At 37.8% G+C, this 23,534-nt stretch overlaps 2 protein-coding genes across 2 annotated transcripts; one reads left to right on the top strand and one right to left on the bottom strand.

The window, feature by feature from the left end:
* The first annotated feature begins 4,254 nt into the window (after positions 1-4,254).
* Positions 4,255-5,013, top strand: LOC109167519 (uncharacterized mitochondrial protein AtMg00810-like). Its single transcript, XM_019316541.1, has one exon. The coding sequence runs from the start codon at positions 4,255-4,257 to the stop codon at positions 5,011-5,013; it is 759 nt and encodes a 252-aa protein (XP_019172086.1).
* A 249-nt stretch (positions 5,014-5,262) lies between these two features.
* On the bottom strand, positions 5,263-6,714 carry LOC109167520 (7-deoxyloganetin glucosyltransferase-like). Its single transcript, XM_019316542.1, has one exon. The coding sequence runs from the start codon at positions 6,712-6,714 to the stop codon at positions 5,263-5,265; it is 1,452 nt and encodes a 483-aa protein (XP_019172087.1).
* Between the last annotated feature and the right edge of the window lie 16,820 nt (positions 6,715-23,534).

Raw genomic sequence — 23,534 nt, forward strand, 5'->3', positions numbered from 1 at the left:
TAAAATAGTTTACTATGTGTATGCATTATTTCCAAATATGCTAATATGATATTGTAACATTTCATATTTGTTATATTTGTATTTTTCCCACGTACTTCTTTTTATGTATTTCCACCATTCTCATTTTCTCGTTTCTATACAACTTAGTTCATAATCGTAAATGAGTATAAATAAAAATTAATTATATATATTTAAAGGGGGTGTATAATAAATAGGGAACCACTGGGGCATATATACAAGCGGGCTAAATATAGAGCATATGCATTGAGGATTAGGGAAAGAATTTAATGTTTTTAATTAGCTTGCCCACAAAAGGTAAAATCTCTAGTTTATGGGTGTTTATATACCAGCTCGACAAGCTTTGTGAAGGTGTTATAAATTGCAGCAAGTTAGGTGAGAGGACTATTGAGTGGTACCTAGAAAGAGTCTATTCACATTATATTGGGTATAACTCTCGCACTACGACTGTTATGCATGATTTGATCTTGTGTCATTCCTACAATCTGTCACTCATCAGTTCTTCTAACTGGGTTATGTTACCCGTGCGGACATTTAATGTAATTAGCTAACTACACCGGAACATGAAGATATGAAACAGAGTCTCAATGATCCCAACATCTTTCATCAGTTTCATATCTTCACGTTCAGTGCAGTTAGCTAATTACATTAAATGTCCGCACGGGCAACGCAACCCAGTTAGTTCCTGATGAGTGACAGATTGTAGAAATGACACAAGATCAAGCCATGCATAACAGTCGCAGTATGAAAGTTACACCTAATACGATGTGAATAGACTCTTTGTAGGCACAAGACAATAGTCCTCTCACCTAACATGCCACTAAGTCACTGCGATTTATAACACCTCCACAAATCTTGTCAAGCTAGTGTATAAAGACCCTAGAACTAAAGATTTTACCTTTTGTGGGCAAGCTAAACACGTTAAATTCTTTCCCTACTCCATAATGCATATGCTCTATTTAGCCAGCTTGTATATATGCCCCAGTGGTTCCCTATTTATTGTTAGTATTATTATTATTCTATGTTATTATTAGAGAAAATTTCAATTTTGGTCCATTGACTATTGTAGTTGTTTTAATTGCAACATTTGACTTTCAAAAATGTTAATTTAGTACCTTGACTATGCAATTTCTATCAATTTTGGTCACGCCGGCCAAATTGCCAGCCAAATCTCGCCGGAAAAATTTAATAGGGCAAATAATGAGGGTATTTTAGTCATTTAACTCATGTTCTTTCTTCTCCAATGAACTTCCCTCCATTTCCGGCGAGATTCCTTCTCTGAGATTCCTTCCCTGAGATTCCTTCCACCAATAATCAATAAGCTTGTCCCAGAGAATCCATGTTCTTCAACATACATCTCTTTTATGCACCTCATGTTCATAGCAGATCGAGTAGTGATCGTCCCACCATCTCCATTAATGCCATTTTATCGCGTTTCTTTAAGCAATTTCTCTGTTGGTTTCTTGGTTGATTCCACGGAATGGAAAACCCTGTCGCTCTTGTACACTTTGTCTTCACATTTTCCCAATTCTGTCAGCTTTCTTGGGGACGATGATGATACTCGAACATCATGGTTTCGATAGTTGTCGGCGGCGGCGGCGAACCAGGTGAAGTCGATGTACAACTCCGGGGTTGTCTTTGAACAGAGCCGAGATTTGTTTGTCCGCTCGGATGATGTCACTGTGGGCTTCAAAGTCAGTAACCGCTCGGAGAAATAAGGCGTAAACTCCATCGTCTTTGGAAATTTTCCGAACTTTGTTCACGAATTCGACGGCCTCGTTTAGAACTTGCTTTCGTCTCTTCAACGATAACTGGGGCGTGGTGGGAACGTCGGCACTGGGGAGCGGCAGCTTGTGATTCTCCAGCAAGAAGTAGTTGAATCCGGCGATCGTCACGGCGACCGCGTAGAAGCTCGGAGACCTTGGAAACGAGAGCGGCGGGTTCTATGTTTCCATCCCTAAAAACCTTCAACGCTTCTGAAATAGATTTGAAATTTGGGAAGTTTTGCTTCAATGTTCTGGTAAATGCAAGTGCTTCTCCTTCTTCACGAGAATCCATGGTTAGTTATTTGTGATGAAATAAAAGGAACAAACATAGAAACACTGGCTAGTGGCTACATATATATATAACCATTGGAGAAGGAATATCGCCGGAAATGGAGGAAAGTTCATCGGAGAAGAAAGAAGATGAGTCAAATGACTAAAATACCCTTATTATTTGACCTATTAAATTTTTCCGGTGAGATTTGGCCGGCAATTTGGCCGGCGTGACCAAAATTGATAGAAATTGCATAGTCAGGGTACTAAATTAACATTTTTGAAAGTCAAGTGTTGCAATTAACACAACTCCAATAGTCAGTGGACCAAAATTGAAATTTTCTCTTATTATTATTTTATGTTACACTTTGTATTTGTGTGGTGTTAGTTTAGTTGACTTAGTACAGTCTATTAGTCAGGAGATGTTAGCGTTGTATTATAGATATACTTTGTAATCTCTTTCCTGTTACAACTGAATGAAACAATTTCTCTAATCTGGTATCAGTAAGGATATCGATTCTCTCTCTATCTCCACCACAAATCTCCCTCCCTCGCCGTGTACCTTCAGTCAAGTCGACGGATTCTTCGGAACGAACGGTCTCCGCCGCCGGAACTCCATCGTCGACTACTCCAAACCCTCTCGCCGGAGCCAACCACTACGTCTCCATGAAGATTACGTCCAGAAATTTCCTGTTCTGGCGTACACAATTAATTCCGTTTCTATGGGGCCAAGACTTACTTGGCTACGTTGATGGCAGCAACCCGTGCCCACCGGCGACCATCGACGCCGCCCCCTCCTCCAGCGACCCCTTCACAAGTGTAGCAGCGGCGGTTCCTCTTCCCAATCCGGATCACAAGGCGTGGGTGAAGCAGGATCAATCGATCCTCTCACTCCTTGTCCCCTCCATGTCGGATGAAGTGCTACACTTGGCCGTTGGCCGGAACACCACCGCGGAAGTCTGGAACTCGATAACCAACGCCCTTGGTTCCTCTATCCAAGCCCGGTGCCTGAATCTACTGGGGCAGTTCTAGTCGTTGTGCCAAGGCAACGCTTCGACGGCAGAGTACTTGGGATGAGCGGAGCTCCTCGTCGAATCTCTAGCGCAAGTCGACCGTCCGCTATCGTTAATTGAGCAAAATCTTTACGTGTTCCGGGGCCTTCGTCCGGAACTCAAAGCCATGGTTGCGTCGCTCACTGCCTCGGGCCCTCCGGTGTCTCTCCCTCACCTATCGGATTTTTTGTAGGCCCACAAGTTTATACTCGTTGATGACTACCCCGCGGTGACTGACGCGGGTGGCTCGCACATGGTCATGTACGCAAGCCTCGCATCCAACCACAAGGACGGGATCATGTCATGCGCCTCCGTCACATGAATAAGGGCACAAATGAGCTTTTTCATGCCTTGAGTGCAACCACTGACCCTACTTGCTACTCCCAGGCTGTAGGGCACCCGCACTGGCGTGAGGCTATGGATCAGGAGTTCAATGCCCTGCTACACAATAACACCTGGCGGTTAGTGCCACCAGAATCACACATGAATATAATTGGGTGCAAATAGGTGTTCCGCACCAAACGCACTGCTGATGGCTCAGTAGAGCGCTACAAAGCACGTCTTGTGGCCAAAGGTTTCAATCAGGTAGCGGGAGAAGATTTCTTTGACACTTTTAGCCTTGTCGTCAAACCGACCACGGTTCGAATGCTTTTTTCTCTTGCTGTGTCAAACGGCTGGACCCTGCGCCAGTTGGATGTTCACAACGCTTTCCTAAATGGGCATTTAGCAGAAACTGTATACATGAGACAACCGCCAGGATACGAAGACCCGGCCAACCCCGGTCATGTCTGTCACTTGCAGCCTTCTCTATATGGTCTGAAACAAGCCCCGCGGACTTGGTTTAAAAGGCTTCATGATTTCTTACTGTCTATAGGGTTCTCGTCATCAAAGACAGACGTCTCACTCTTTTATTATACTGCGGGTGATTCCCGAGTGTTTCTACTTGTTTACATAGACGATATCATTCTGATGGGCAACAACGTCGCTCTGGTTGGTACTATGCTGCAGTGCCTAGCTACTGCCTTCAAAATTCGTGATCTTGGCAAACCAGGCTTCTTTTTTTCTTGGGTATTGAGACAATTGCAGTGGGAGATGGTATAGTTCTTTCTCAACGGCGCTACATGACTGACCTACTTGGTCGATCGGGAATGGTGGATTGTAAACCCCTAGCCACACCAACGGCCGTCACACTGGTGGTAACTCCGTCTGATCAACCGTTTGAGAACCCGACACAATACCGCCGTATAGTGGGCGCACTGCAGTACTTAACTATCACCCGGCCAGATCTCTTGTATGCAGTCAATCGCTTATGTCAGTTTATGCACTCTCTAATCGTTGACCACTGGGGGCTAGTGAAACGTGTGTTACGCTACACCAAGGGCACGCTAGACTACAGTCTACGGCTCTCGCCATCCTCGTCAACTACCATTCATGCCTATTCGGACTTCGACTGGGCCGGCTGTCCGATTGATAGGAAGAGCACGAGTGGATATGCTGTTTACCTAGGGTCTAACCTTGTCTCTTGGCTGTCTAGGAAACAACGCACTGTCGCCCGTTCATCTACTATAGCCGAATATAAAGCCCTCGCCGATGTTTCCGCTGAAGTCACTTGGGTCGTTTCTTTACTCCGTGAACTTGGGTTACACTCTGGACAGCCGTCAACTTTGTGGTGTGACAACCTCGGGGCAACGTATCTTTGTGCCAATCCGGTCTTCCATGCGCGCACCAAACATGTCGAAATTGATTATCACTTCGTTCGCGACAAAGTGGCCTCCGGGGACATCGTCGTCAATTTTGTTTCTACTAAGGACCAGCTTGCGGACATCTTCACCAAACCGTTGCCTGGTTCGAGGTTCGCTATCCTTCGAGACAAGCTCAATGTTGTGGCTCACCAACCTTGTGCTTGAGGTGGTGTGTTAGTATTGTTATACTCGTTTACGATTATGAATTAAGTTGTATAGAAACGAGAAAATGAGAATGGTGGAAATACATAAAAAGAAGTATGTGGAAAAAATACAAATATAACAAATATGAAATGTTACAATATCATATTAGCATATTTGGAAATAATGCATATAAAACGACTTACACATAGTAATATATTATAACTACTATATCTCCATCACCTTTATTTCAAGAATATAAAGATTGCATTTTTAAACATGCTTAGGATAGTGGCCTTGCCCATCACACAATAATACTTCCCTTATCAACTTATCCAAATTGGAAAATGATGAGCCTCCACCACTAGTGGCCGCTTCAGCTCTCTCTTTCCAAAACGTTGCCTTCTTCTTCACCTCTCTACCCTTTTCTCCTTCCATTAGCTCTCTCACCACACTCCCAACATTCTCTCTGTTAACATCACTATCTATCTCCACACCAAGTCCCCACTGAGCGCAACAACACAACCGGTTTAGCGGCTGATCGCCAAAACAGGACCAACAAAGCATTGCCACTCCGGCACTCATACTTTCCAGTATCGAATTCCACCCGCAATGGGTTAAGAACCCTCCTATGGACGGGTGATTCAACACCCGTTCTTGATCGCACCAACCAGCTACGTACCCTCTGCTCTTGACCGCATTCATAAATTCGGGAGGGAGAGTTGCAAACCAATCGCTGGAAAGGAGTTCCGAGCGGATGATCCACAAGAAACTTTGCATGCTTTTACACAGTCCCATTGCGAGTTCTACCATCTTTTCAGGGCTGGTAACTGCCATGGAACCAAAATTCACATAAACTACTGATTTTGGAGGCTTAGAATCCAGCCACTGTATACAATTGGGATCTTCTTTCCACATGTGACATTCAATCTTGTTGATTTCACTTTCTGGAAACCCCTTGAGAAGCAATGGAATGGGTCCGATCGTGTAGGCTCGATCGAACATGGAGCACAAAGCGTTGCACACCTCGGGTTCTAGCTCATCAAATGTGTGAAAGATGATGGCTGAAGCTTTGTAGCTTCTTGAAGTTTCAGAAATTGTGTAGTCAATCAAAGGGTCATTTGGATCAGGCGACCATGCTGTCGTTGGGATATCACCCAAGCCAATACTTTTGATTCCCGGGATCCAATCAATAATATGATCGGTCTCGAGGGCCATTTTCATATCTTTGTTTTTTGATACCTTGTCACGGAGGTGAGGAGAATGTAGGTGGAGCATACTAACGACGCCGCTAACCGGCCAAAACAATGCCACCGGAATACCAAGCTCCTCGGCGGCTCTAACAGTGAACGACATAAAAGCATCGGAAACTATACAAGAAACCGGAGGAACATCCGGTGCTAGGTTCAGCCTATCAACCAGTTCCCTGAACGGAGCGAAGCAATTCTTGGCAGTCGCAAAGCAGAGCTCGGCGAAATCTATAGCGCTGTGGCGGTTTTCCCGTGCCGGAAGGCCGTCGGCGATGGTTTCAAAGCGGAAGGTGGGCGTTTGATTCAGAGGGACGAAGTCTCTGGCTTGCATGATGTGGGTGTAGTTGAGTTGAGTGAGAACATAGGTAATGTGAAAGCCTTTGTGATGAAGAAGCTTAGCTAGCTTGAGCATGGCGCATATGTGGCCTTGAGCTGGAGTTGGAATGCAGATTGCATGTGGTGTTTGGCCTTCCATCTTTAATTTCTCTGTGTAGCTTAGCCTGCTTTAATTTCTTTCTTTCTTTCTTCTTCTTCGATGTTAATTTACTTACAAGACTGACTCACTTATTTATTATTTTTTGGATATACAATCAGGATTAATTGTGTTAGGAAAATAGTACACTTAGCTTGGCAACAATAATAGAATTCACATTTTTCTATACAAGCTGGCCAGTTGTCTATGGCTGCGGTATAGTACGTACATCAGTACATGTTCTTTAACATTTTATAATAATACAAGCTGGCTGGTGTGTCCGAGGGACCAGTTGCAACTAACCTTAGCTTCATCAAATGTCATAATTAAGTACATCAATGTAATTGACGTTATCATTAGATTTACCAATGTTAAAAAAGCAAATTATTTATACTATTAAATAAAAATGGTTGTATGAGAATTTGGTTCAAATGCGGGTGGTGCGGGTGAGAGGAGAGCCATTGATTTTGATTAAATCAATGTCTAAGATTACCAAAATTTTTTAAAAAAATGCGGTGGCAATTTAGTAATTTTTGTATTAGGTGAAATTTAAGGTGTGTGATTTTTGTGCTTAAGGTGCGTGAGTTTTGTGCTTAAGGTGTGTGGGTTTTGTGCTTAAGGTGCGTGGGTTATATACTTAATGTGAGTAGTTGGTGAAACTTAAGGTGTGTGAGTTTTGTGCTTAAGGTGCGTGAGTTTTGTGCTTAAGGTGCGTCGGTTTATTGCTTAAGGTGCGTGGGTTTTGTATTTAAGGTGCATGAGTTTTGTGCTTAAGGTGCGTTATTTTCCTTTTTAAGATGCGTGATTTGTATGTTTAAGTTGCGTCAGTTGTATGAAACTTAAGGTGAACCATTTTAAAATCATAGGTGTGTGGTTTATGTTCTTAAGGTGATTTGTTCTATTCTTAAGGTACGTGGTTTGTGTGTCTTAAGGTGCGTGATTTGTGTTTTTAAGGTGTTTTGTTTGTGTGCTTAAGGTGCGTGGTTTGTGAACTTAATGTGAGCCATTTTAATGCTAGCTTAAGGTGCGTCCATCACACAACCGCACCTGAACCCTTCCATATATATATATATATAGGTTCTGGTGCAGTTGTGCGGTTAAATCTGAGCCATTGATCTTACTTAAATCAACATCCAAGATTACCAAAATTAAAAAAAAAAAAAAAAAAACGCGGTGACAATTTGGTCATTTTTGCATCTAGGTAAATTTAAGGTGCTTGGGTTTGGGCTTAATGTGCGTGTGGTTTGTGCTTAAGGTGCGTGTGGTTTGTGCTTAAGGTGCGTATGGTTTGTGCATAAGGTGCGTGGGTTGTGTGCTTAATATGAGTAGTTGTTGAAACTTAAGGTGCGTGAGATTTGTGCTTAAGCTGCGTGGGTTTTGTGCTTATGGTGCGTGAGGTTAGTGCTTAATGTGAGAAGTTGTTGAAAATTAAGGTGTGTGAGTTTTGTGCTTAATGTGCGTGAGTTTGCGCTTAATGTGTGTGTGCTGTGTGCTTAAGGTGCGTGATTCGTATGTTTAAGGTGTGTCAGTGTTATAAACTAAGATGCGCGAAGTTAATACTTAATGTGCGCCATTTTAATGCTTAAGGTGCGTCCAACCGCACAACCGCATGGGAAGTCATTCCCGCACCTGAACCCTTCGTTACATATATATATATATATATATATATATATATATATATATATATATATATATATATGATTATATTCAAATACAAACATAGCTTAAAATACAAACGTGTGGATTCGTTAGAAGCGTTGGATCTTGGGAATGGATGGCTAGGATTTATTTAATTATTTATGGTGAATTTTAATGAAACGCAACTCTGTTTTACGTTAAGGGGGGCATTTTGGGGGGTTTTGAGTTTTGTTTAATTGATTCTAATCCTATTCAAATTCAATTACTATCTGTGTTTTCGACTTTCTGGTTTCTCTCTCTGTGTCGTTGTCGTGCGTCTGCAAAGCTTTTCACGCCATCGATGTCTCCTCTTCTTCAGCAGCTCGGATGATGGTCGCAGTTGGTGATCGCCGTGGAGCCAAGCATCTGCATTCACCATCTCGGGTTGTAAGTCCAGGTATGTTTTGCCCCCTTTTATCTCCTTGCGAATTTTTTCTCGTTTTTTTTTTTTTTTTTTTGGGGGGGGGGGGGGGGGGGGGTTGGCTTTTGGTTTTCGTGGGGTTGTTGTCGCTTGGTTGGTAGATGGTGATTATGCATGTGTGTTTCCCATCGTCACTTGTTGTGTGGGTGGTGGGTGGCGGACGGTGGTTCACAGTGGGCTGAGGCGGCGGAATTACAGTAGGGTTTTACTGGGTGTTTTTTTTTTTTTTTTTGGTGTACTGATGGGATCAATTGTCTTCTAAATATAATTTTTTATAATTTTATTCTGTGAAATTATTTTTGTTTTTAATCTGTGAATCACGCCTATTTCAGATGTATTGTTAGTTTGGATGCATTTTTTCTGTTTTTATTCTTTAAATAAGATGTAATGTGTATTTTTTACTCTAGGCTTGTGCTTGCGTGTCAATATGTAGATGCATTTTTTGTGATTTATGTGTGCACAGTTTTATTAAATGGTGTTTGTAATTTGAATTCAAGTATTGGTTTACTGGTGAGGTTGTGTTATTAAGTAATGAGTTTGATGTGTGCATGTTTGTGAATAAATGGAGGCATTTGCTGGGATTTATATATGCACAATTTCCTGTGTGCATAATAGCATTTTCTTGTGTGCACGTTGTAATCTCTTGTATTTGTATGTTGTTGTCAATGTGGTGTTATTCCATGTTCGGTTTCTAGGGGTTTGCGTTGGTGGAGATTGCGTTGGTGGGATTGTAGATGGTGTGTCCATGGTTTCTGATCTTGTGTCTGAGGGTTCTTGCCTTGGGGGGTTCAGGCATGTTCAAGCTCCGCTATATATGTCGGTTGAGTCTGGTTTGGTATGTGTGTTACGATTTATGCAGTTCGTTCACACATCGTGAGACTGTTTCGTGCACCATGGTGGGGTTGCATGAGCATCCATATGTGCATGCTAACTGTTTCCTGTGTGCACGGCAGGTTTGCACGTTTAATTCCGTGCTCTTTATACTTCTTTGTGGTTATTGATGCCGCCACTTTTTGTGCAGCCGTCTTCTCATGGGGGTGAGCCTAGTCGGTGTCTGTTTGATGGACCTATTTGTCAAGCCCCTGTCAAACCTTTCAGGGGTGTTGGTATCCCGCCGGATGGTTTGCCTTTGCAGCTGTCACATTTGGATTTGGGGTTGCTTAATTTTGCCAATCCTGAAGAGTCCGGTTATTTGCAACTGGTTGATGTGTGTAGCTGAGGGGAACATGTTAGTTCCAGAAACCATTTTTTTTTTTGAAAAGGTGGGGAGGGGAGAACCCAGCTAGGCTAATTCCTAGCTCTCATTGCCTCATTGGTAAGGCAGCTCTTCGCAGCGTCAGCTTGGAGATAGCTCAAAACCTCATTCGGGGGGTTTGTGAACTCAATCCAATCACATTGTCTTCTCAAAGCTATCTTGGCTAGAGCATTCGCCGCATTGTTATGGTCTCTCGTAATGTGTTGAACATTAGCTTCCCAATCCTTGTCTAGCCAGCTTTTACACTCTTTAATGATTCTACCACATGGCCCGAGGATCTGTGTATCCGAGTTGATCCAATTTACCACTTCTTGCGAGTCACAAAGGAAACGAACTCGTTTCTCTCCATTATTCCAAGCCCATTTGATTCCGAGATAGAGTGCCCAAGCTTCGCTTTCTGCCACAGTGTCGGCTTTTGCAATGCAACTAAAGCCTCTCTTCCAATTGCCATTCGCGTCTCTCATTAATCCTCCACATCCCGCAGGCCTGTCAAGATTAAAAAAAGAAGCATCAGTATTCACAACGGAGTACTTACCATGTTGATTATTTATCATCATGAAGTGAACTTCCCTTTGTTTTCGGAACACCTTGGTAGTCTGATCAGCATACGTATTGATCCAATCCACTTTGCGCATTGCATCCCAGTCTTCATTGTTGAAAGCCAGATTGCACCTCCAACGCTATATCCACCATAGAATAATGGCGAAAACTTCTTTCCAATTGCTCTGTTCCCGAGTGTTAATTTTGCCACTAATGTTGTCGTCCATCCATCTCTCAAAATCTAAAGTATCCTGTCTCATAATTTCTGTGCCAGGTAGGAACGCCCTCCAGACATCCTTTGCCGCCCTGCAGTATCGGAAGAGGTGGTCAATTGTTTCTTCATTGTGACCACAGCAACTGCAGCTCGCATCCCAAGTGAAACTTCTCCGTTTTCGCTCGGCATTTGTGAGGATCCGCTGGTGCCGTAAGAGCCACAAAAACGCACATATTTTATTAGGTACTTTAATCTTCCAGATTTTCTCCCAATGACTGTTGGAATTGTTGATCGCACCGGTTGCAATATTATATGCGGAAGCAACCGAGAAGAGTCCTGAGCTTTCTCTCCAGTAAATATCATCCTTCTCCATCTCCTTGCCATCCAAGTTTAGTAGGTCCATGAACTGTTTATTGGCCGAGGGGATATCTCTTTCCATGTTGTTCCAGTTCCAACCAATTCCTTGGATACACATATTTTGTTGATTGTGTGTGTTTGATCTGTGTGTTTTTTTCCATTACTTTCGTTTAGGGAGGAGATTTTGGTTGATGTGGGTGGTAGGGGTTCGCGGTGGGCGGACTTGTTGTCATTGGCACCTAGGTCTTTGGTTGAGGTTGGGGTTGTTGATTATTGGGCGTGTTTGTTAAATTGTCAGGAGCGGTTTATGGCGTCATATGAAACTCCTCGTGCAGTCTATCCCTGAACAATGCAATTCGCTTATCCTGATCAAGTGAGATATCCATGACAGTATGAAGAAGTTGTTACACTACATGAAGGAACTTGCAACATCATAATTCAATTTACTCAAGTGGAGCAATGTTTATCGGGCGTATCATTCCGTGTCATCGATCCTGTAGGTCCGTAGTGGGTTTCGTATACTTGGTTTGATGGATTGTATTTTGCAGTTTAAGTAGTGGTATGACTTCCTTTTTTAGGGTTTTAATTTAGATACCATTATTAATTTTTGTGGGTGATTAATCCACTATTTAGTTTGTTGAGTTGTCATCTTTTTACTAAGTACAGGCTGCACCTATTTTTCCTCATTGGGTCCCTTTGAAATTTGTCTTTTCACAGTTAGTTGTATGTTTATTACTGACAAATTTATGGTATTAATTGCTCCGCATTTATTTAATTTTCGTTGTCTACTTTCGTTTGGGGTGCGCGTGTGTTTGTTGGATTGGACTTTGTAATAATTCCGTGTGCATAGTCTTGTACCACTAAATGAATTCAGTTGGTTTTAGGGGAATGAATAGGTGTGTGCACTGTGGCGCTATACCGTGTGCATGACCCAATTAGTACAATTCTCAACACAGCCTATGCTGTCTAATGACCTCATGTGTGCACGATGGTGTTACTCTGTGTGTATTAACAACTATTTAAATTATGTATAAGATGTTAGTTAATGGTATTGAAGTAAGTAGTTCAACTTTAGCCTGTGTGCTTTTAAAACCAAAGCACATGCACATACTTTGGATAACTTTGTGCATTTATGTCTAAAGAATTTGCAACTATTGATTGTAGCTAAAAAAAAATAAAAAAAAATAAAAAAAAAATTGCAACAGTGGCTAGCTTTTTTTGAGTTAGCTGGCCATATAAATATTCGTACGAGTCGACGTCTTCTTTCGCAAGGAGGCCTGCACCAAAGGTAATGCTCTTCTTATGGTTGTCCCCTCACGTAAATGGTACAAAGACAAGCCTGTATTTGCAAAGTTATTATTAATTGGTACTTAGTGCACACAAAAAATTCTAATAATAGATTGGTTTTTTCCCACCCCCAAGTCGTTACTAATATTTCACTCAAAATGGAAGAATTAACCCATGCACACATATTTACGCATTCGTGCACAACACTTCGTTATGAAACGGAAAAATAACCCATGCAGACACATTTACGCATGCGTGCACGCCACTTCTAAATGTGTGTACATACGGCTAATAACGTGTGCACTAGTTCATTCAGACCTCTAAACCTACGCCATATTGTCTCCATAGCTGTTTAATTTGCAGAATTGTATACATTACATTCAAAACTCTTCTGCTACGCGTATGCCATTATTCATATTTGCCCTATTTTTGTAGCGGGGAAAAATTAAAAAACACAAGCATTGCACACAGATCATTACCTGGGTTTGTAGCATCAATGTACTCTGGTATGGCGTCGTAATTTCGCTCGTTTTTGTCGCGAATGGGATCTTCTCTCTCGCCCATGGTTGCACACTTTTCCGTCAGAATATCCTTGTCGTTGGTGAATAATTTTTCATCCGCAGGAGTATGATGTGTTCAAATCCTACCCAATTTTAACTTCCTTTACCGTTGCATATTTTAGGAATCAATTGTATTCTTTTTCTATTAAAATTCTTCCGTTTTTACAGTGTTGGTACATTCCCACTTTTACCATTTTCTACATTAATTACTAATCCGTGTGTCCTTATTAATGTTTCATCCCGTCCATTGATCAAATGATATCCTATGGCTAGATTATGTCCACACATTTGTATTTTAAGGGGGTTTGCATGTGAATGCAACCCTCTATATATATATATATATATATATATATATATATATATATATATATATATATATATATATATATATATATATATATATATATATATATATATTCCGGATCAAATAAAAATGCCTCATCAGGTAAAAAATGCAAACAATTTTCAGCCATAGATGCAATCCAAATCAACCGTCCAAATTGAATTTTAATTAAAAATCGCGCAATGGCATATTTGTTATTTTTGAGTAAATAAGTCAACTTGTCTTTTGTATCCGAGTGTGCATTTTTCCTTCTTCGAGTGCACATTTTTTCTTCTTCAACTGCATATTTTTCTTCTTCGAGTGCATCATTTTTATTTCAGTACTTAGTTTCTCATTTGACTGCGCATCTTTGTGCTTTTGGGTGCAAATCTTTGGCCTTCAAGTACACGTTTTGTAGCCTTCAAGTGCACCGTTTTGTAGCCGTCAAGTGCATGTTTACCTTTCTAAGAATGCATAATTAATTTCCTTCGAATTTTCCCTTTTAGTATCCTTTTTTTTTCTTCCTTGCTTTCTTGTGATCCTCTTTATGCTTTCATGTGCTCAATTTAATGCCTACAAGTGTATGTGTATCTTTTTTGAAAATGTATGTGTATCTTATTATTGTGTAAAAAAAAATACTTAGCATTCAAGTGAACCCTTTTTTTTTCTTTTGGTGCTGATTTTTTGCCTTCAAGTGTATGTTTCTTTGCCTTCAAGTGCACAATTCTGGGCAGTATTTTTTATATCTTGTGCATTATTTTCAATAACATATAACTAAATTTCTAATGAAATTTGTGAGATTTACAAACGATTTGTATCGGTAATTGATTTAATAATAGTTAAGTTGAATAATCACACTTTTTGGTACCATAAATTGCATCAATTCCACATCTATTTGTCTTCGAATGCACTTTTTTTACCTTTAAGTGCACATTTTTTACCTTTAAGTGCATGGATTTTGAGCTTTCAAGTGCACATACCGCATTTTCGCACGGAAAGTGGCATGTGCACCTGATCCTAAACTTTTATACACACACACACACACACACACACACAACACACACACTAGTCTTTTCTATGCGCAATGCGCACAAACATATGCCCAATATTTATATTTTAAAAAATAACTAACAAATTTTTATTTATTAAAATCTAAATAAAATAAAATTTATTTATTATATTAATCCAATATATAATGTCTACAATATTATTATCATTAAAAAAAATGTAAGAAAATATATGGTGGATGCATGTGCATGGTAAAAGTAATGGAAAAGATAACAGAAGTTATAACGGTAAGGGTATTTTTATATAAAAAAAAATTGTATAATACAACTCTAAAAGAACAATGTACAAAATGGTTAGCACTAAAAACATGGACATAAATTAGTGATATAATTTTGATTGATACTTATTATGTCTTTAGATATATGTTCATATGAGAACTTATATTAACATATGAACCTGAGAACTAATATGGGCCATTTATCTAGATTAGTGGATGGTGTATGTCATCTATAACACAATACACACGTAGTGCACTGCAAACACAATGCACACCGTTGTGCACCACGTCCTGGTGTTGACTTTTTATGTTCTAGGTCTTTGGATGATGCAACATCGAAATTGTGCATAGGTTCTCAGGTTCACACGATAAGATAAGTTTTCATTTGCACACGCACGCGCGCGCGCACACACACACACACACACACACACACACACACACACACACACACACACACACACATATATATATATATATATATATATATATATATATATATATATATATATATATAATACGGTTCAAATGCCGATTGTATGCTTAGGTGTGAACGTGGGGTGAGATGAGAGCCATTGATCTCCCCAAGATCAACGTCCAGGATTAACAAGAATTAAAAAAAATAAAAAAAAAACACTGTTGCAATTTGGTCTGTTTGCATCTTGGTCAAATTTAAGGTGTGTGATTTTTTTCTTAAGATGCGTGATTTTTGTGCTTAAGGTGAGTGGTTTTTGTGTTATGTGCTTAAGGTGCATCAGTTGTTGAAATTAAGTGCGTCCCTAAAACTTTAGATGCGTGATTTTCATTCTTAAGGTGTGTGGTTTGTGTGCTTAAGGTGCGTCAGTTGTTAAAACTTAATGTGTGTCGGCCTAAAGCTTTAGGCGTGTGATTTTCTTTCTTAAGGTGTGTGGTTTGTGTGCTTAAGGTGCGTCAGTTGTTAAAACTTAATGTGTGTCGGCCTAAAGCTTTAGGCGTGTGATTTTCTTTCTTAAGGTGCGTTATTTTCCATCTTAAGGTGTGTTGGTCTAAAGCTTTAGGTGCTTGGTTTTCCTTCTTAAGATGCGTTGTTTTCCTTCTTAAGATGCACCTTTTTTTTTTCTTTTGTAGTCCCAAAACACAACCACTATCCTTATCCAATCATGTTTCAGCCATCAGAATAGAGATCAAAGGAAGTAGAATTGCTTATGAGTGACCAGTAGCAAATCGTGAACTACGTTTTTCTTTTTTAATTTTCATTGATTTGAGCCGTTAATTTAGATTTGATCAACAGCATAGATCCAACCACATCTTTCACCTGGGAGCATATTCGCACAAAAACCACTCCATATATATATATATATATATATATATATATATATATATATATATATATAATAATAGTAATAATAATAATAATAATAATAATAATAATAATAATAATAATAATAAGAGCCAATAATGTTAGGCCCTTAACTGAAACAAAAAAATGTCGGTACAAGTTGTTTCTTAAAATGAATAGTTTATATTATTTTGATTTTAGTATTTTTTTTATTGATTTTTCTTATTTACCCTCTATTATATTATTTTCTTCCCTTAAATAATCCTAAATTCTGTTAGTATAAACTTTAGTAATGAAATATTCCGTTAACTATTTATTATTATTTTTAACATACTCATTATTATATAATTTATATAAGAAAGGTCTTAGATTCGAACATCATCCCAATTAGAGTTGACATAATTGTTAAACATATATTATGAATATGTTAAAATGTATTAAAAATATATATAATATAAAATTTAACATAAACTTTGATCAAATAATTAGCCCGACTAAATACATAGCATTCAAAGTATAAATCAGGAACTTTAAAAATCATTTGATTTTCTTAATTGTTTTTTTTTTAAAACAAATTTAGGTTAAGTTTCTTTTTTTTTTTCTTTGTTAACGTTTAATTAATCTTCCTTTGATTATTTAGAACAAAACTTAATATTTCAATTATGTTTTTGCATTATTGGAATGATTTAGGTCATTATAGTATTAATATTTTTTGTATTTTTGTTATAATGGTACAATTGTACATGATTTTACAAATATTATACTATTTTTTTTATCGGACAAAATTGTTCTTACATCATTGTCAGATATGCGCGACCTAACTACAAAGTTGTTGATCATAAATACAATTACACATGGACTTTAAAACGGTAGGACTATTTTCCAAATAATTGACAATGTTAACATTCTACTAGCTCCAATTGAACAAGTTTACACATCAGAATTTTATCAATGTAAGAAAACTTCTAAAGAAATTTGTAAGTTAATTTTTACTAGAGTTAATACCCAAAATGGTCCCTCGACTATGCCATAATTACCAATTTGGTCCTCAACTACCATTCTTACCCAATTAAGTCCTCAACTATGTAACTTTTACTCAATTTAGTCCTCAACTATACAATTCTTACCCAATTTAGTCCTCTGTATTAATTTGACTGTTTGTTGACTGTCAAAAGTCGGGATAAAATTATAATTTTACAAGATTTCTCCTTCCTCTCCATTTAGCTGCGCCAAACCATGCAGCAATACACTCCGATCAGATTTCGATCGTCAAAAAATTGTTGGAAATCAAATTCATGGGCTATCCGATGCATAACCACTACTTCGATACTGACAGGTTTAGAACCCAACTGGAGCTTATTGCTACATGGTTTGGCGCTGCTAAATGAGGAGGAAGGAGAAAACTTGTAAAATTACAACTTTATTTCCACTTTTGACAGTCAACAAACAGTCAAATTGACAAAGGACTAAATTGGGTAAAAATTGTATAGTTGAGGACTTAATTGGGTAAGAATGATAGTCGAGGACCAAATTGGTAATTACGACATAGTCGAGGGACTATTTTGGGTATTAACTTTTTTTACTATATCATTATAACAATATCTATTGTAACCATATATTTTGAATTATTTATTATCATCTTCTATTGACAGCAATTGTAGCAATTGTCGTTGACAAACTCTCAAAACAATTTGTCTTAACAAGGAATGGAAATTAAAAAAAAAAAAAATCATTGATTTCATTATTGTTGATGAAAAGTATGTACGGGCACTTTATTACTCTTATTAAATTAAATAAATTAATAGCTACAACAAAAGTAATACATATGCATTTAATTAATTTAGAATTAGATATCTATAATTATAATGCTTTGTTTTTAAAAAATTATTCATTATAAAAAAATTAAAAGAAATATAATTTCATTAGTTATATTATCTTTATTTTCTATGATTCAAAGATTTTTTACCTTCAAATTTATTATATTTATTATATTCACTACATTATCCATTGTCTTCTTTACATTATCTTGTAATTAAATATCAAAGTTATAATACATGCTATATATATATATATATATATATATATATATATATATATTTACCAAGTATTTTATACAAATATAATAAATATTAATATTTTGTTCAATGCTTTCAAATAATAACCAACGACACACATCTCACAACACATGAAACATGTAGAATTGCACTCTGGTGCGAATGAAGCGTCCATGTGCGAATATGCGAATGCATGATATCCGTCCACGTGTCCAGATATAGTGGATGAGAAACACTAATTTTTTTTAAAAAAAATGCGCTGGCATTTTCGTAAATAATTTAACATCAAAGTGCAAGTAAAATGTATTACAAGTGCATGTAATATGTATTATACGTGCAAGTAAAAATTTACACTGAGCATCAATACGAAGTGCACCTATAGTTATAAGTAGTTGCACCTAGGTGCATGAATGTTTGCGGGTGGTTTTCAGGGGTATTACTATCCGCTAAACTCAGATTAATGAACGTTAACAAGGCAAAATTATATGCACTTACAGGCGAAAATAGGTGCACTTGCAGGTGAAATAATTGCATCCGATCAGTGAATGCTAACACGTGACCCGTGCTAATTGGTTCGTATTTCGCACCTAGACACTTATTCACACCTAAACGCCAGTGACACATTCAGTAAAGTAGCGAAATTATAAATTAAATAATTTATTTTTTAATTAAGAAAATCATTAGAATGAGATTTTGGTAAAAGTCTGCAGCGACTGACCAATTCGCCAATTTATTTAATCAATGTTTCAAAGCTTCCTAAATGATTTTTTTTTATTATTATTTTTTTTTTTTGGGTTAGTGTTTTTCTTGCAAGTTGGATAGAGGAAAAAAAAAAAAAAAAAAGGGATAAGGGCCAAATAAGCTCTCAAACTATACCTAATAATGCAATTAAGTCCTTAAACTATAAAAAGATTCAATTAGGCCCTTGAAACTTGTAAAAAAGTGCAATTAGACCTATTAGTAGGTAACCAACAGGTTAATGCTGAGTTGTGACTTACTTAGCACTAATTTAGATTCCAGATTCCATGTCAGATTAATTGCTTATGTATGCTTCCATCTCATTTTATTACTTATTTAATGCAATAATTTATTTTTCTTAAAATGTACAAATAAATTTTTTTAAAATATATAAAAAATTAAAATAATATAACTATTTTTTATGGCGTATTGATAAAGTAGGCTCCCTTCCAGTATGCATCACCACTAATCCATCTTCTTTTTATGTATTCAATCCTCGTAGTCATTCAGGAAACATATTCTCTTGTTGGTCTCTCGGCTAAAAGTCGCATAGACTCTAGGCCGCACAAGAGCAAAAACAATATCATGCGCAACAATTATCTAAATAATTCTTGACCTTTTCTTCAGAAACAAAAGTGTAATGGTACAATGCTCTTTAGGATCATGAGTATATCATACTCCTCCTGTAAACAAATGTTACGAAATCGCTCCTGCGCATCCTTCATACTAAAAGCCCCGTCGAGCTTTGAAGAAATCTCCCTCCTTTGGAGCTTCTTAACGCTGTTCACGAACTCATCAACGCCACCGCGACGCTGCCCACGACCCGGCCGCGGGCTCGCAGTTATTCTCCTCCCATCCATCCCCAGTCCCCGGAGCTACGAACCAAATTCTACAAATCTAAACGTCGACAAACCCAACACAAACATCTCCACGTATACTCACATTCCAGCTCCGACAACACAGCTCCAAGCACACACACACACACACACACACACACACACACACACACACACACACACACACACACACACAAAAGACTCATTTCCTCGATCTTTCCGAGTGTTCAAGCTCTGAATCCTAAGACCCAGATATGAATAACTATAGCATATGATATATGAAAACCTCGCGTCCTCTATCTTTCTCTGCCTCCTTCAATTGTGGGTTTTTGCGTGGATTATTTGAAATTCAAGAATTCAAGAAGCGGAGCAGGGTGGAGTAATCCACCTTTTTTTTCATCACGCAATTAGTTTTATCATTTTAATTTTTAATATATTTTTAATTTTTTTATTTGTACATTTTAAGAAAAATAAATTATTGCATTAAATAAATAATAAAAATGAGATGGAAGCATATACAAGCAATTAAGCTGACATGGAATCTAAATTAGTGCTCAAGTAAGCTACAACTCAGCATTAACCTATTGATTACTTGTTAATAGATCTAATTGCACATTTTTACAGGTTTCAAGGACCTGATTGAAGCTTTTTTTAGTTTAAGGGCTTAATTGCATTATTAAGTATAGTTTGAGGGCTTATTTGACCCTTATTCCAAAAAAAAAAAAAAAAAGAACCATTAAACACACCCGTCGAGCGATGTTCGTGCATCGTGCACACAACACACACTAGTCATGTTTTTTCTCTCCCATGCGAACCCCCACCAAACCCACAGCCTTTCAAATTTTTTTTTTTTTTCCTTCAACAAATTTAAAAGAAAAAAAAAACAAAGATTTTATTTGACAAATGTGGTTAGTGAATTGTGTTAGTAGTTTTGATGAGCTTGTAATTCAATGATATATTTAAGAAGACATTGACTCTTTGTACTTTAATAAATCGAGAAATTGACAAATATTACTCCGTATATTATAATAGCGTCAATAGTATTTTAAAAAATGTATGTAATCTATTTAAAATATACATAATTTGTTAACTATATTTTTTTTCATTTGGATTGGAGTTCAAATATTTGTGGTGGACCTTGGTTCACAACATGATAATGGATAAGGTCCAAATGATTTTTTTTTTTTTTTTTTTGAAAGAAAGGTCCAAATAATTTAAACATGAGTGAATTTTAACTTTTGTCCTAGTGTTATAGGACGTGTCTAATTTTAGTCCACTTTAATTAATTTTGTCACATTAGGACCATTGTTATTGAACGTGTTCCACTTTTAATCCACCGTTAATATTTCTGTCAAAGAGGCTGCGTAATCCTAGGGAATTTTGGTATTTCTATGAGTTGAGGAGATCGAGCTTGCTTTGTTTGTTTGTTTCTTTCTGCAATTCTGGGGATGGAGTGATTTGATCAGATATCCAAATCGAGGGACATGGAGGAGGACGACTTGTTGGGCTTATAAGATGCTGCTTCCAATATATAATTCTTGGGTGGTGTCGTAGCCGTAGGGCCTTAATTGAAGGGAAGTTGGGATTGTTGTCGAAGAAGCGACGGAGTTGGAGGCGGCGTTGGACTCCGTCTTCGCTGCCATCGGCCAGCCGTCGCTACGTCATCTCCTCCACTTCTCCCCTCTCGCCCTCTCTATCTCCGCCCTCTGTTCTCTCCCTCTAGGCTCCAAAATCCCCAATCTCTCCCTCTCCACTTCCCTCTACATTAGCATGTACTTCGTCCTCCTCCTTCGACGATTCTCACGTCTCCATCAACGGCGTACGTTAAGATCTCTACCTTGCCAATATCCGACGATGGCTCGTTGAACAATGAGAATGGGAAGCCATGGCGGTTCAAGTACTCTTACTAACATAGAAAGACCAAAATGCCCTTGGATTACACAGCCTCTTGACGAAAATACTAACGTGGACTAAAAGTGGAACACGTCCAATAACAGTGATTGTAATGTAACAAAATTAATTAAGGTGGACTAAAATTAGACATGTCCCTATAACAATATGACAAAAAATGGAATTCACTCTTTAAACTTTAAACATATTTTTTAATCCATTTAAATATAGTTTATGCTTAGCTTAATCATTCATTTGAATGAATTAAAAACCCTGCAATGGTTTCTTTTAACCCCTATCTGCAGAAACCCTTTAAATATAATTAAAGTCGATCCCCATCTAATTAAAACGTGTTCCAGATCCAGATCCATGATAATGACGGGTACAATACTACAATCCACACAGATTTTATTTGTCCCATTTGGTGGTAAACTTGAATAAATTTTGACATAAATTTCATTTATAATAATTTCAATTATATATTAACGAATCACACTTCAAATATTATTTATTTCACTTTAATATATCTGATCTGATAGGAATATATGGTATGCATACTTTTTATTTATTTATTTATTTTTATAAACCACGACGTGGTTTTTTTTTTTTTTTTTTTTTTTGTAAATTAAACGTGGTTCGGATCTTTCTCTGTCAGTTTAACAGTTTAGGTCCATCTGATTAATCTTCATTCGCTCCGTCAATCTTTCTAGTAGCTGATTTTTTCGACCACTTCACAAAATTGGATGCTAGGTGGTCGGAAATAGCGACGAAAATTTTTCTGAATACCAAAAATCGTCGGAATAGTATCTTCCCCTGCTCACGTGTGCCAGTAATGCTGCACCGCCACGCCAAACCTGTTAATGGAGAACTTAGCATGTCTCCCTATTCTGATACTATAAATAAAGACCCCGTTCAATGAACAAAATAATTCAATTTCATAGACTTAGTACACTTCCCGACCACAATAAAGCCAACCTTCCGAGCTCCTTAATTATATTCTACTTGAATTGTACTAAGAATTCAATACTATCAATATAATACTTATATTTTACTATATGTATTTCCATTGTATTGAGTTGTTATCATTATAACCTAGCATATAGATCCAGTACTTATTAGCACTATCAATTACAAATGACATTTATATTTGTAATCTTTAACTTTGATTTATATTCACTTTTAATTGTTGACGTATTTGATATAAAATTTCACTTTTAGTCGCCTAAACTAAATTTCATGCGACCATTATATTAAGGGTGTATTTGGAAACCAACAAAATAAATTTTGGAAATATTTTCTGGAAAATAAGTCATTTTCTAAAAAAAATATTTATATTTTCAGGTTTGGTTACATTCCATAAAACTATCTTGGTGTGTTTGGTTCATTTTCTAGAAAATGAGTAGAATTGTATAATTAAACGTTTTAATTTTTTATTTAGAATATAAAAATATAAAAATATTTATAATAATATTAAAAATAATATTATTTATTAAAAATTAAAAAGAAAAAAAAAACCCTCTAGTTTCCGGCAGAAACCAGTAAATCCTGGTTTCTGCCAAAAACGATTATTGTTATCAACTTGTGAAAAATGACTTTCGTCAAATTACCTTATTTTCCTAATGATGGATTTAATTACCCGGGGTGGACCCGAATCACTAAATCCAGATAAGAATATGATAATAAATAAATAGATAACACGATGTCGTAAAGGCCGTGAGACCGTATATTATATTAAATGCCGTAGAATTGGCTATTACAATAGTATTTTAGGACAAAGTATGCAAGTAGAATAGATTGTGTCTTAATGAGACAAGGTGGGGGGTTTTTATACAACCCCCACCCCTAACTGCCACCCCCTAAGGCGGGGGGTGGTTGGATCCGTGTTGACCGGGCCTCCTTGACCGAGTCTAGGTCGGCGGATGACCTCTCACGGACGACCTCTCCGTGGTCGACCCCTTGTGGATGACCTCTCCCGGACGACCTCTCCAAGCCGGGTGGGCGGACTGTTGGCCGAAATCTCCAAGGGCCGAGGCCCCGTGGTCGAGGCCCATAAAGCCGAGGCCCCGTGGGTC

The sequence above is a fragment of the Ipomoea nil genome, unplaced genomic scaffold (genome assembly GCF_001879475.1).
Source record: "Ipomoea nil cultivar Tokyo-kokei standard unplaced genomic scaffold, Asagao_1.1 scaffold3169, whole genome shotgun sequence".
Classification (NCBI taxonomy): domain Eukaryota; kingdom Viridiplantae; phylum Streptophyta; class Magnoliopsida; order Solanales; family Convolvulaceae; genus Ipomoea; species Ipomoea nil.